Source organism: Muntiacus reevesi, chromosome 9 (genome assembly GCF_963930625.1).
Source record: "Muntiacus reevesi chromosome 9, mMunRee1.1, whole genome shotgun sequence".
NCBI lineage: Eukaryota > Metazoa > Chordata > Mammalia > Artiodactyla > Cervidae > Muntiacus > Muntiacus reevesi.
Window position 1 is genome coordinate 37012407 of NC_089257.1, and position 13065 is coordinate 37025471.

General features: G+C 42.7%; 1 protein-coding gene and 1 pseudogene across 1 annotated transcript; one reads left to right on the top strand and one right to left on the bottom strand.

Annotated features, from left to right (window-relative positions):
* Positions 1 to 6591: 6591 nt before the first annotated feature.
* LOC136174206 (ubiquitin-fold modifier 1 pseudogene) lies at positions 6592 to 7988 on the bottom strand (annotated as a pseudogene).
* A 489-nt stretch (positions 7989 to 8477) lies between these two features.
* On the top strand, positions 8478 to 9440 carry LOC136175751 (olfactory receptor 2AT4-like). The gene has a single exon (XM_065945980.1). The coding sequence runs from the start codon at positions 8478 to 8480 to the stop codon at positions 9438 to 9440; it is 963 nt and encodes a 320-aa protein (XP_065802052.1).
* Positions 9441 to 13065: the final 3625 nt, after the last annotated feature.

Here is a 13065-nt window from a genome sequence, read left to right on the forward strand (position 1 = left end):
TCTCCTGGCAATCTTGATTCCAACTTGTGCTTCATCCAGCCCAGCGTTTCTCATGATGTACTCTGCATATAAGTTAAATAAGCAGGGTGACAATATACAGCCTTGACATATTCCTTTTCCTATTTGGAACTGGTCTGTTGTTCCATGTCCAATTCTAACGGTTGCTTCCTGACCTGCATATAGGTTTCTCAAGAGGCAGGTCAGGTGGTCTGGTAATCCCATCTCTTTCAGAATTTTCCACAGTTTGCGATGATCCACACAGTCAAAGGCCTTGGCATAGACAATAAAGCAGAAATAGGTGCTTTTCTGGAACTCTCTTGCTTTTTCCATGATCCAATGAATGTTGGCAATTTAATCTCTGGTTCTTCTGCCTTTTCTAAAACCAACTTGAACATCTGAAAGTTCATGGTTCACATATTGTTGAAGCCTGGCTTGGAGAATTTTGAGCATTACTTTACTAGCGTGTGAGATGACTGCAATTGTGCAGTAGTTTGAGCATTCATTGGCATTGCTTTTCTTTGGGATTGGAATGAAAATTGACCTTTTCCAGTCCTGTGGCCACTGCTGAGTTTTCCAAATTTGCTGGCTTATTGAGTGCAGCATTTTCACAGCATCATCTTTTAGGATTTGAAATAGTTCAAGTGGAATTCCATCACCTGCACTAGCTTTGTTCATAGTGATGCTTCCTAAGGCCCACTTGACTTTGCATTCCAGGATGTCTGGCTCTAGGTGAGTGATCACACTATCGTGATTATCTGGGTCATGAAGATCTTTTTTGTATAGTTCTTCTGTGTATTCTTGCCAACTCTTCTGAATATCTTCTGTTTCTATTAGATCCATACCATTTCTGTTCTTTATCTTGCCCATCTTTGCATGAAATATTCCCTTGGTATCTCTAATTTTCTTGAAGAGATCTGTAGTCTTTCCCATTCTATTGTTTTCCACTATTTCTTTGCACTGATCAGTGAGGAATGCTTTCTTATCTCTCCTTGCTATTTGGAATTCTGCATTCAAATGGGTTTATCTTTCCTTTTCTCCTTTGCTTTTCATTTCTCTTCTTTTCACAGCTATTTATAAGGTCTCCTTAGACAGCCATTTTGCTTTTTTGCATTTCTTTTCCTTGGGGATGGTCTTGATCCCTGTCTCCTATACAATGTCACGAACCTTTGTCCATAGTTTATCAGGCATTCTGTCTATCAGATCTATTCCTTACTTCCATGGTATAATCGTAAAGGACTTGATTTAGGTCATACCTGAATGGTCTAGTGGTTTTCCCTACTTTCTTCAATTTAAGTTATCTCATTAAATCCTCTCAACAACTCTATGAGATGGGTAATATTGTTATGTTCCATTTTATAGATGGAGAAACTCAGACTCAGAGTTAAAGTAACTTGCCTAAAGTGACATGCTGTGATTAGTCGCTCAGTTGTTTCTGACTCTTTGCGACCCCATGGATTAGCCCTTCAGGCTCCTCCATCCATGGGGATTCTCCAGGCAGGAATTCTGGGGTGGTTTGCCATGCCCTCCTCCAGGGGATCTTCCCAACCCAGGGATTGAACCCAGATCTCCCACATTGCAGGCAGATTTTTACTGTTTGAGCCCTTAGGGAAGTCCAAGAATACTAGAGTGGGGAGCCTGTCCCTTCTCTAGGGGATCTTCCCAACCATAGCTAAAATATATTAGAACTGGTATTCAAACCCAGGACCCTATTTAGATCCTCTGCCCTGACCCATATGCAGAGTACAGTCCTGGGGATGAAGTTCTGAGTCTGCCATGTAGCTTTAATATTAAACATTAGCATAAGCATCAGTAAGTCATTTCACTTCTCTGGACCTCAATTTCCTCGTCTTGACCTGCCTGTCTCCCTTGGCTGTTCTGGGGACCAAATGGAATAATGTCAGTAAAAGCTGCCCCATTGGTTGTAAAGTTCTGGAACCCATGAGGGCTATTAACAATGTTGTTCTCACTATCGGCAAATCTCAGAGGTAAATCACATCCCAACATAAACTCTAGGAGGGGCCCAGAAGTCAATCCTGGGTGAGTAAGGATTCAATCCCTGCCTCGAGGGAGAGTACTCCAGCAGGCCTGGCTGAAAGGGAGGGTTAGGGGTTTAATTAGCCACAGCCCATCTGCTACCAGGCTCTTCTCTGCCAGCCAGGTTGGAAGACACATGGGGGACACCACGAGAGGCATCAAGGTAGACAGGACTTGGCAGGTGAGTGAGCTGGGGGTGATGTGCCAGAGCTCAGCAAAGACCAGAGTGTGGAGACAGGGCAAGGATGTGGGAAGGGGGGCTAGAACTGGGACCAGGGGTCAGGAAGACTAGTTGGATGTGCACAACAGGCAGGCACCCAGGAGCCAGGTCTGCTGTGTGTATGTGGGCTGTGGGGCCTTGGACCAGTCAGCTCTGTGTGCTCATAGGTGGGATTCAAATTGTCCTGGTCAAGGCCTTCCATGGGAAGGCAAGGCTGAAGGCAGCAGTAACATTGGAGACACTAGCCCGCTTGGAGTTTACAGTTGTTCCAGGTTCTTGTGTAGCATTGCTTAAGTATTCTCTCTGCAGGACTCAGCAACCCCAGGGGGTCACTGATGAAGGAAATGAGATGCAGTTAGGAGCTGGGATGGGAATCTGGTCCTTTCTGACTCACGGTGCACACACTTGACCACTAAGGCCCTCAGGACATGCTGCAGATGAAGCCCCTGGCTGGTAGCAGGTACTCACTAGCTGGGAGAGCCCTCACCATCGCCCTCTCCCTTTGGGTCATGGACCATGTGACATGGGCTCCGCCAGACACAGAGCAGACACTTGGAAAAGAAAGGGTTCATCAGATTAGAAATCCCTCAGAGTTCTTTTCCCCTAAACCCATCACTACACAGATGAGAAAACCAAGTGCTGGAGGATGGAGGGAATGAAAAGTTTCCGCCAAATTGAGAAGGCATTCTGAGATTGTACAGTGAGGCAGGCAGCTCCATATGATCAATGGATCTTTTTGTTATAGGGTAATTTACAAGGTGGTTTTATTATAGGGTAACATCAGGATCAAGTAGACAAAATCTGGAAGCATTCACAGCTGCACTATGCACCATGGAGGGGCCACTGGGACAATTTTATAGTTAATCTAGGGCATGGGGGTAAGTGCTTGGAGACAGGATATGCATTCCTAAATCAAGATTAATGACTGGATGACTGGTCTCATGAGTGCCGGGAGTACATCACAGAAGATTTTCACCATTGTTTGGGGACTAACAGCATAGAGGCCACATGATCCTAATTATTAAGCAACAGTATTTGTTAACTACAAAGCCCTTGATAACAGAGAAGTGGTTTACTGCACAGTATAATCCTGGTTAGGGTCAGTGGAAGGACAGGAGACACTGAAAGGGGCCAAGATGGTGTCAGTTTTGCTAACAGCCATACACCAGAGTCACAAGAAGTGAGTGACAGAGCTGGTCCAGGAGCCAGGACTTCTGGTTGCTAAAGGCAGGGTTCTTCTACAGCAGGCTGGCTCCAGAATGACCTGTGTTCTTACCCCTCACCAACCATTGCCTTAAACAAGGGTCTTGTTTCATATGCTGAAGGGAACAACTACTCCTGGCAAGGTTGGATGATGGGAGAAGATGATGCACATGAAGCAAAGCATCAGGTTGGATCCTTGGTGATTCTCTATCCTTCCCTGTCCCCACCTGCACTGTAACATTCTCCTAGACAATCCCAACAAGGGAGGACCTGCTGGGGCAAGTTCTGTGTCCTGGGAAATAGTACCTATTAGGTCCTGGTGGCTCAGCGGTAAAGAATTCGCCTGCAATGTAGGAGATGCAGGTTTAATTCCTGGATCAGGAAGATCTCCTAGAGAAGGAAATGGCAAGCCACTCCAGTATTCTTGTCTGGGAAATCCCACGAACAGAGGAGCCGGGCGGGCTACAGACCACGGGGTCGCAAAGAGTTGGACATGACTAAGCGATTAAGAACAGCAACAAAAGACCCTAAGCACAGGACTGCATCCGTCAGATGTGGTGCACAATCCAAAATAAAATGAGAACCTAACGTGTAAAATAGTGTAAGAAAGTCCAGCTAACTCTAGATATTTCCTAAGATCACCAGCTGAATTGTGCTTTGAAAGATTAAAGGTCAAATTCTTTCCAAAAGTATTCTTGGTGCCCCTGCTTGGCTGGTGACCCAGCATATGCCTAGTCTGCCTGTTGGACAGTACAGCACCAGTTGATGTGAAAAACTGCGTGCCACCTCTCCTTTGGGGGTCTCAGCATCCCTCTCTCCATCTGCAAGGGGGAAGGGAACTTGACCTGATGCCTCCCTTAGGGCCATGCTGGCTTCGGCTCCCTGCCTTTCTGCCCCTCCAATCCCCTGCTCTGCCTCACCCAGGGCCAGCAGCCATAATTGCTTCTCTGAGAGCAGAAATGTCCAGGGCAGTGCAATCTACATTCCTTCAGGTGTGAAAAAAAACCTGGTGACCATACTTGTTGGACCAGGGTTCTGGTTAACTGAGAGTGAACCCTTTAACGTGGAGACAATCAGGTCAGTCTCTTGCCAGGTCCTTGGTGTGACCTCTGAGATTCTCTTTCCAGGAGCACACACACAGGACAGCTGTCCCTCCCGTGCTCATTTTAGACAATGCAGTTGCCAGTCCCCACGTCCAAATCCAGAAGCCAGGCTGTACAATCCAAATCCATCACAGAGAAAACTAGTGAATTTTTAACAGGTGGGCAAGATGTGTTGGAATTGAAGATTTAAAAAACCTTTTTGTTCCAGTCTGACATTCTATGATTGTAGGACTTGAGAGGTGTTTGTAGCTAGTCTGTTTTGCATTTATTTCAGAAAAGAAAGAAAGTAGCTGTTGTTCCTAAGAATTTCAAGGAAAATTGCTTGATGACATCAATAGAGTTCAAAGAGCAGTGATAGAGTTGTAAATATAAAACTACCTGGGCCGCTCATTAGAGGCCCATCCTGAAGTAGGGATGAGCCAAAATTGCCTCAGCAGTCCCTGAATTGACCCCAGCACACATTTAACGAACAACCTATGGTATGAGGTTTTTGTATTTGGGCAGCTACAGTTTTCAGTTCTCTGGGTCCTTTCTAGCTCTCATGACAGCTCCTTGTGTCTTTTCAACTGGTATTTGGAGGAGCCCACAGCACAGTTGGCATCAAAGAGCTAAATACAACACTGGCTGGGTAGTGGCAGCCAGGAGGAAGGATGTTGACAGACCCTAAAGGAGGAGAAGATGCCCCGTCAGCTTGGGCTCCATCAGGAAGAGGGCAGTCCCTCTGAAGGCATAGGTCCTTCCCATCACTGAAACATGAGTGAGAGAGCACCCAGAGAACTTGGCAGGGAGAGAAATCAGCAGAGTTGCTGAACCCAGAAAAGAAAGGGGAGCCCTTCCCTGGGTAATGAGTAGCTTGGGCAAGCAGCATGCTGCAGAAAATATTGGAAAAGTCAGCTCTTTCTAGTGATGTGGTAGAGTGATGTCACTTAGTAGAACTTGAAACAAGAGCAAAAGAAGAAGCAATGACATAGGAATCTTAAGCGATCATCTAAGATCTGATGCTCAAAAGATACTGTGGGACGTGGAGCAGAGAAGGAACAGAAGCTCTTTCAAGGCACTTATCATAGCTATAACTAATCATTAACCAAGTGATTGACTTTTTTTTTTTATGGTGTAAGAAAATGTATTTTCACAAGATATGAATCATGGACCAATAAAGCACTTTAATACACCACTTTGAAACATTTTGTGCAAAGACGTTACAGATCATATTTAATAACATGTCTAGTTCTATACAAGAAAATATTTTTAAGACCTTACTGCAATAAAATTTTCCAACCAAAACAAAAATATTAAATAATTTATGAGACATCATAAAACCTATCTGTGTGACAAATCAGGCAGAATTCTGTGCTAGAAACAGAATGAGGGAAAATCTAAATAAGACCAAAAAGTCAGAAAATTTCTCATTAATGGAGGTTTAATTTTGTTAAAGACCAGGAGTCTTTAGGCATCAGAAAATAAGTTTGCTTATAAAAATAAAAAATTCCACAAACATTAGCAACATACTTTTCTACCTCAGCACAAAATTTTTTGCCCTTTACAATTCAGAAGACTTCTAGTCACTATCAAATATCTGAACCATGTCTTAGTCTTAACCAATATCATCTTTCCGATACTGAGTCTGTTGCATAATTTTTTTCCCCAATGAACCTAGGGCCTATGCACATTTCAATAAAAACTGGTTTTAGAAACACTTTATTCATGAATAATTCAACACCTGTATCTTGAAGCTTACATTTCCAGGCCTGCAAAGTGCAGAACAGATACCAACCAACCAGGTCTGCCTCCAGAGACCACAGCATCTAGAATACAGCAAGTCAAGTGCTGGTTCTCAATCACTATGAGCCTTCTCCTTTCAAGATATGCATAGATACTGATGCCCTCACTAAGGGCAAACATAATCTTCCTTATGTATATCTTTCTTTACGGGGAATTCTGAAAACCATATGCTGACAATGCCTATGCTATGCTTTCTCTGATCATCTTTGGCTCCTTATAACAATGTCAAGTGTTTTGTTTTCCCTTCAGTTCTCTCCATAGCCTCTGCAGTTTTGTCTAACCACTTTGGCCTTTTCTGTGACACTCCTGTTACAAGTTTCTGCTTGCCTTCCCTTTTGTTTCTTTCCTTCTTGCTAGAAGCCTGGTCATCTGGGCTTCCCCATTTTTCTTTCCTAGCTTCTTATTCACCCCACAACTATAATCTTAATGCTTCCTTAAATGTTGGGTCTTCATTATGTATAACCAACCAGAATTTAAATTAGCATTTTTATGAGTGCTGTTGTGAACTTTCAGATGTTCTTCTTGAAGGCTATTTACAATTATCCTCAAGAAGATGATGGTTTCTTGAGGATTCCTATTTTAAAGTTTGTTTTAAAAGAGATCAATAAAGGAATGCATAGTTCAGCAACTGATGCTTCTACTTATTCTTTAATTCTCATCATTACAAGTACTGGAGTCTGCAAGATCATCGATAAAACTCTTCGGTGTGGGATACCAACCAGTTTTACCCATAAGGGCTAGACTGAAAATGCAATTTTGGGCTCTTTGATGTCAAATTAAAATTTATAAGAACTCAAGAAGTCTAAAACTTTAAAACAAGCTAAATGATAAGACAGTTATTCATTGATATGATCCTTTATTAAAAATGATATATAAGGAGGAAATCAACTATGTTTGTATCTGTGAGTCAGATGCTAACAAGCCAACCGTCATGTGTGGATCCATAATCTTTTTTACATTTTTAACTCAGGGACAAGAAGGAAGCTTCAGTAAATTTTAATTATCCAGATGTTCTCAGAAAGAATGACCAGAAGCACCCTCAGGTTATAAGACACAGATGGTTGATCCATTAACCCCTGATGAACTACCTGTGTGTGCAGCGAGGCAGCAATGAAAGACTGGTCCTCTGTGGTCACGGTGCCCTAGGCCTGGATGCATTCTCTCACATGAAGTGTGAACAAGCACGGACAGACAGTCACCTTTCATTATGTCATCAATTACTGGTGTTTTCATAGGATTTCAAACGCCTGATTCCAATTTTACAATAATAACATTACCAATATTTACTCTGGAAGGGGGTTTTATGTTCCAAGCAGCGGATATTAACAATGTCCAACACGATCTCTAGGAATTATTCGCAGTTCTGAACCGTGCTTTAGAAAAACATTTCCAGCAGTCTGTACAGGGTTTATTCCTATTCCATCATTGGTAATAATTGCACTTGTTGCTGCAGGAACTTTAAATTCTTCTGCTGCAAACTTTAAGACAGCTGTGAAAGGTGTACTTTCAGGAACACTGAGTACTTTGTATGGCAGCCGCGGGTCCGACGTCAGTGTGATCTTAAAAGAAACTTTCGACATGGTGCCGCCGTTCGACACGGAAACCTCGCAGCAAACCCATGAGGAAGCTCCACTTCCGGCTCGGCGTCTCTCGTGATTGACTTTTTAAAAATATTTATTTATTAATTTGGCTCTTCTGGGTCTCAGTTGCCACATAGGGAATCTTCGTCTCAGTATGTGGGATCTAGTCCCCTGACCAGGGATTGAATTCAGGGCCTCTGCATTGGGAGTAACCACTGGACTACCAGGGAAATCCTATGTGGTTTGCTTTTAAACCCACCACCCTTCTACTAGAATTTAAGCCTTGTAAAGGCAGGGACCTTATGTGCCTTATTTACCTTCTCACAGCCTTGTGCATTGTAGATATTTACTAAATACATAATGGAAGAAGGAGGGAGTAAATTGTGGGTTAAGGTGGAAGAATGATAGCCCCAGTCCTTTAAACTCAGTCAGAAATGATTTGGATTGCAATCATTGTAGAGTGAACTATACAGAATGCTCCTTCCAAACTTCTGTTTTATCTAGTTTCCAGATGCTCTGACTGCCTGTCACCCTGGCATATAGCTCTCTCCCACCATGTATGCCTCAGCCTGTAATGGGTCAAAAGACTCTTCACCCATCTTCTACCTGGTGGGCACCCCCTCTCTACAGGATGTCTTCTTCCTCCCTGTCTTCTTCATCTTCTTGTCCTTTTACCTGCTTATCCTGGTGGGTAACGCCCTGATCCTGTTGGCCGTGGTGATAGAGCCTAGACTCCATAAACCCATGTACTTCCTGATTAACCTCTCAGCCCTGGACATCCTCTTCACCACATCCACTGTCCCAAAGATGCTATCCCTCCTCTTACTTGGGGACCACTACCTCAGCTTCTCTGCCTGCTTCCTGCAGATGTACCTCTTCCACAGTTTCTCCTGCTCTGAAGCCTTCATCCTGGTGGTCATGGCCTATGACCGCTATGTGGCTGTCTGCCGCCCACTGCACTACCCTGTGATCATGACCCCACAGACCAATGCTGCCCTGGCAGCCAGTGCCTGGCTCATCGCCCTCCTTCTGCCCATCCCAGCTGTGGTGCAGACCTCCCACATGGCTTTTGACAGCACTGTTTACATATACAACTGCTTCTGTGACCACTTAGCTGTGGTCCAAGCCTCCTGCTCTGATACTACCCCCCAGACATTCATGGGCTTCTGCATCGCCATGGTGGTGTCCTTCCTGCCCCTTCTCCTGGTGCTTCTCTCCTATGCCCACATCCTGGCCTCAGTGCTTCGCATCAGCTCCCGGGAAGGACGCTCCAGAGCCTTCTCCACCTGCAGCTCCCACCTCCTGGTGGTTGGCACTTACTACTCATCCATTGCCATAGCCTACGTGGCCTACAGGGCTGACCTGCCCCTCGACTTCCACATCGTGGGCAACGTGGTGTTTGCTATTCTCACACCTGTCCTCAACCCTCTCATCTATACACTGAGGAACAAGGATGTCAAAGCAGCCATCACCAAAATGGCATGTCCTCAAGACCTAGGGCATCATGAGGACCTTTGATCCTTAGATATAGTTAATCCTGCACCCAGGATACCTTGTGTTAAGAAGAGAGAATGCCATAAAAAAATTTTTTTGAAGGAAAGAATGACTTATAGCAAGACCAAAAATGCACTATTGGAGCTTCCCTTTCCAAAATTAATGAAAAGCTAAGTAATGAAATCAATACTTTTGTGGAAAGAAATAAGAATGTCAGATACAGTATGTAAAGTATCTTCTTAAAAGTATCAATTAGATTTTTTAACATAATAGGTCTAAAGTAAGAATAAAGACAGGAATGCAGACAAAGTAGTTATTAAGACATAGATAGACATGTAGATCAATGAAACACAGCAGAGAGCCCAGAAACAGACCCTTGAATATATGGGCAATTGATATATAAGTGACACTGTAGATCAGTGTATGATAGTATTATAACTATCAGATATCCACTTGTCAAACGATTAAATTTGTCTCTTACCACAAACATACATAAAAATTAATCTCAGATTCCTTAAAAAAAACTGGAAACAGAACTGCCATATGACCCAGCAATCCCACTCCTGGGCATACACACCAAGGAAACCAGATCTGAAAGAGACACGTGTACCCCAATGTTCATTGCAGCACTGTTTATAATTGCCAGGACATGGAAGCAACCTAGATGCCCATCAGCAGATGAATGGATAAGGAAGCTATGGTACATATACACAATGGAATATTACTCAGCCATTAAAAAGAATTCATTTGAATCAGTTCTAATGAGATGAATGAAACTGGAGCCCATTATACAGAGTGAAGTAAGCCAGAAAGATAAAGACTGATACAGTATACTAACGCATATATATGGAATTTAAAAAGATGGCAACAATAACCCTATATGCAAAGCAGAAAAAGAGACACAGATGTACAGAACAGACTTTGGGACTCTGTGGGAGAAGACGAGGGTGGGATATTCTGAGAGAATAGCATTGAAACAAGTATACCATCAAGGGTGAAACAGATCACCAGCCCAGGTTGGATGCATGAGACAAGTGCTCAGGGTTGGTGCGCTGGGAAGACCCAGAGGGATGGGATGGGGAGGGAGGCGGGAGGGGGAATCGGGATGGGGAACACATGTAAATCCATGGCTGATTCATGTCAATGTATGACAAAAACCACTACAATATTGTAAAGTAACTAGCTTTCAACTAATAAAAATAAATGAAAAAATAAAAAAATAATAATAAAATCTATTTGGTAAATAAAAAAAATAAAAATAAAAACAGGGTCCAAAAAAAAATTAATCTCAACCTAAATAGGAAAGGTGGAACTATACAACTGTGTAGGAGACTATAGTCCTGATCTTGGAGAAGGAAAGTATTTCTTAAGTAAGATTTTTAAAACTCTAAATGTAGAGAAATAAAACATAAATTTGACTGCCTTAAAATGTAATATTTCTATTCATCCAAAGGCACCAAAAAGAGACTGGAAAGCCAGGCTACAGAACAAAAGAAGTTATTTCTTATGTATATTACCAACAAAAGGACTCAAGATTCATAGCCAGGATATACAGAAAATCAACTCAATTTTTTAAACAGGTAGTCAAGCCATTAAAAAAAAATACTGCTAGAGCAAAATACTGCACAAAAGGGAATAAACAAATATCCAATAAATATAAGAAAATGTGCTCAAGCTCTTTAGTAATAGAAGTGTAAATTACAACAGCAAATAGTTACCACTAGAAATCAATCAGACTGGCTAAAATGCCAAAGTCTGATGATACCCGGGTTGGCTAGGATGTGGATGGATGGAGCTCTCATACACCGAGAGTGGGAATGCTAATTGGTATAGCCATTTTGGAAAATACTTTATCATTCTCTTATGATGTTGAAGACACACATATTCTATGATCTAGCAACAGCAGCATTTCCCCAATTTGTGAAATGTTCCTAAAATGTAACACTATATGCCAATAAAATATGAAGGAATTACGTACACTTGCAACAACCTAGAAGAATCTCACAGTATTGAAAGAATCACAACTCAAAAGGACACATGTGATAATGATTTCAGTTGTATAAATCTTAAAGACAGGCAAAGCTAAATACATTTTTTATTAATGCATACGTACGTCATTAACTATGAAGAAAAGAGAAGGCCTATTTATTACAAACATCAAAATCATGGTTATTTCTGCAGGATAAGGAGAGGGTTGTTCTCAGAGACAGCTGCTGAGGAGCTTATGAGGTGTTGTCAATGTTTCATTCTCTGCTAAGTGATGGTGACATGAATATTTTCTTTACAATTAAACTATATATTTAGGCTTTATACAGTTCTGCTCTGTATAAATATTGTATCTCATTCTAACCTCTGACAAGGCATCATTCCATTGGGCAGAGTTTCCGATAGTAGCTCTCAATGTTTGGTCCAAGTCTTCCCAAGGGTACAATGGATGTTGGTGGTTTTCACATCCATGGTAAGCATCAAGCTGCTGAATATAATTTTCTTCATTTGTCCATTCATTTAAGAAGTCTTTTCTGAGCATCTGGGAAGTATTAATCTATATAGTGGGCTTCCCAGGTGGTACTAGTGGTAAAGAATCTTCCTGCCAATGCAGGAGACATAAGAGACGTGGGTTCAAGCATGTATATTATCTGTGGTGAAACAGACCACCAGCCCAGGTGGGATGCATGAGTCAAGTGCTCGGGCCTGGTGGGCTGGGAAGACCCAGAGGAATCGGGTGGAGAGGGAGGTGGGAGGGGGGATCGGGATGGGGAATACGTGTAACTCTATGGCTGATTCATATCAATGTATGACAAAACCCACTGAAAAATAAAAAATTTTAAAAAAGAAAAAATAAATAAATAAAAAAAGGAATCAATCCCCCCCCCCCAAAAAAAAAAAAAAAAAGAGACGTGGGTTCAGTCTTTGGGTTGACAAGATCCTTTGTAGCAGGGCATGGCAACCCACTCCAGTATTCTTGCCTGAAGAATTCCAAGGACAGAGGAGCCTGGCGGGCTATAGTCCACAGGGTCAGAAAGAATTGGACACAACTGAAGCGCCTTAGCACGCATGCACACCCGCACAATCTATACTGTAACAGCTAAGAGACAGAGGTAATTTGGGACCATCACCACCCTCAATTCGCTCACAGCCTGGTGAGGAAGACACATGGGCGGAAAAAGTGTAGTGAGGTAGATGGTGTTTCAGAGGGAGGCACAAGGGGCAGCAGGAACACAGGGTAATATCTAATCCAAGATATCAATAAAAATGTCTTCCATAAACACCGTTAACCTATGCACCTACTTCTGTTTGTCTGGGAGTCCTCATGGAGTTAATACCACGATGGATGTGAACTGATTGAATGGAAGCCCTAAACTGCTCCCATTGGAGAAGGAGAGATTTCACTCTAGTGCTGACCAGGGAACATAGCTTCCATTCCTGGTCCAGGAAGATCCCACATGCCCCAGAGCAAACATGTAGCTATTGAAGCCCATGAGCCTGGAGCCAGTGCTCCACAACAAGAGAAGCCATGACAAGGAGAAGCCTGGGCACAATAACCAAGAGTAGCCCCTGCTCTCTGCAACTAGAGAAAGCCGGGAGTGCGAAGCAACAAAGATCCAGCACAGCCAAAAAAAAAGAGAAAGAAATGGAGTTAACACTCAAT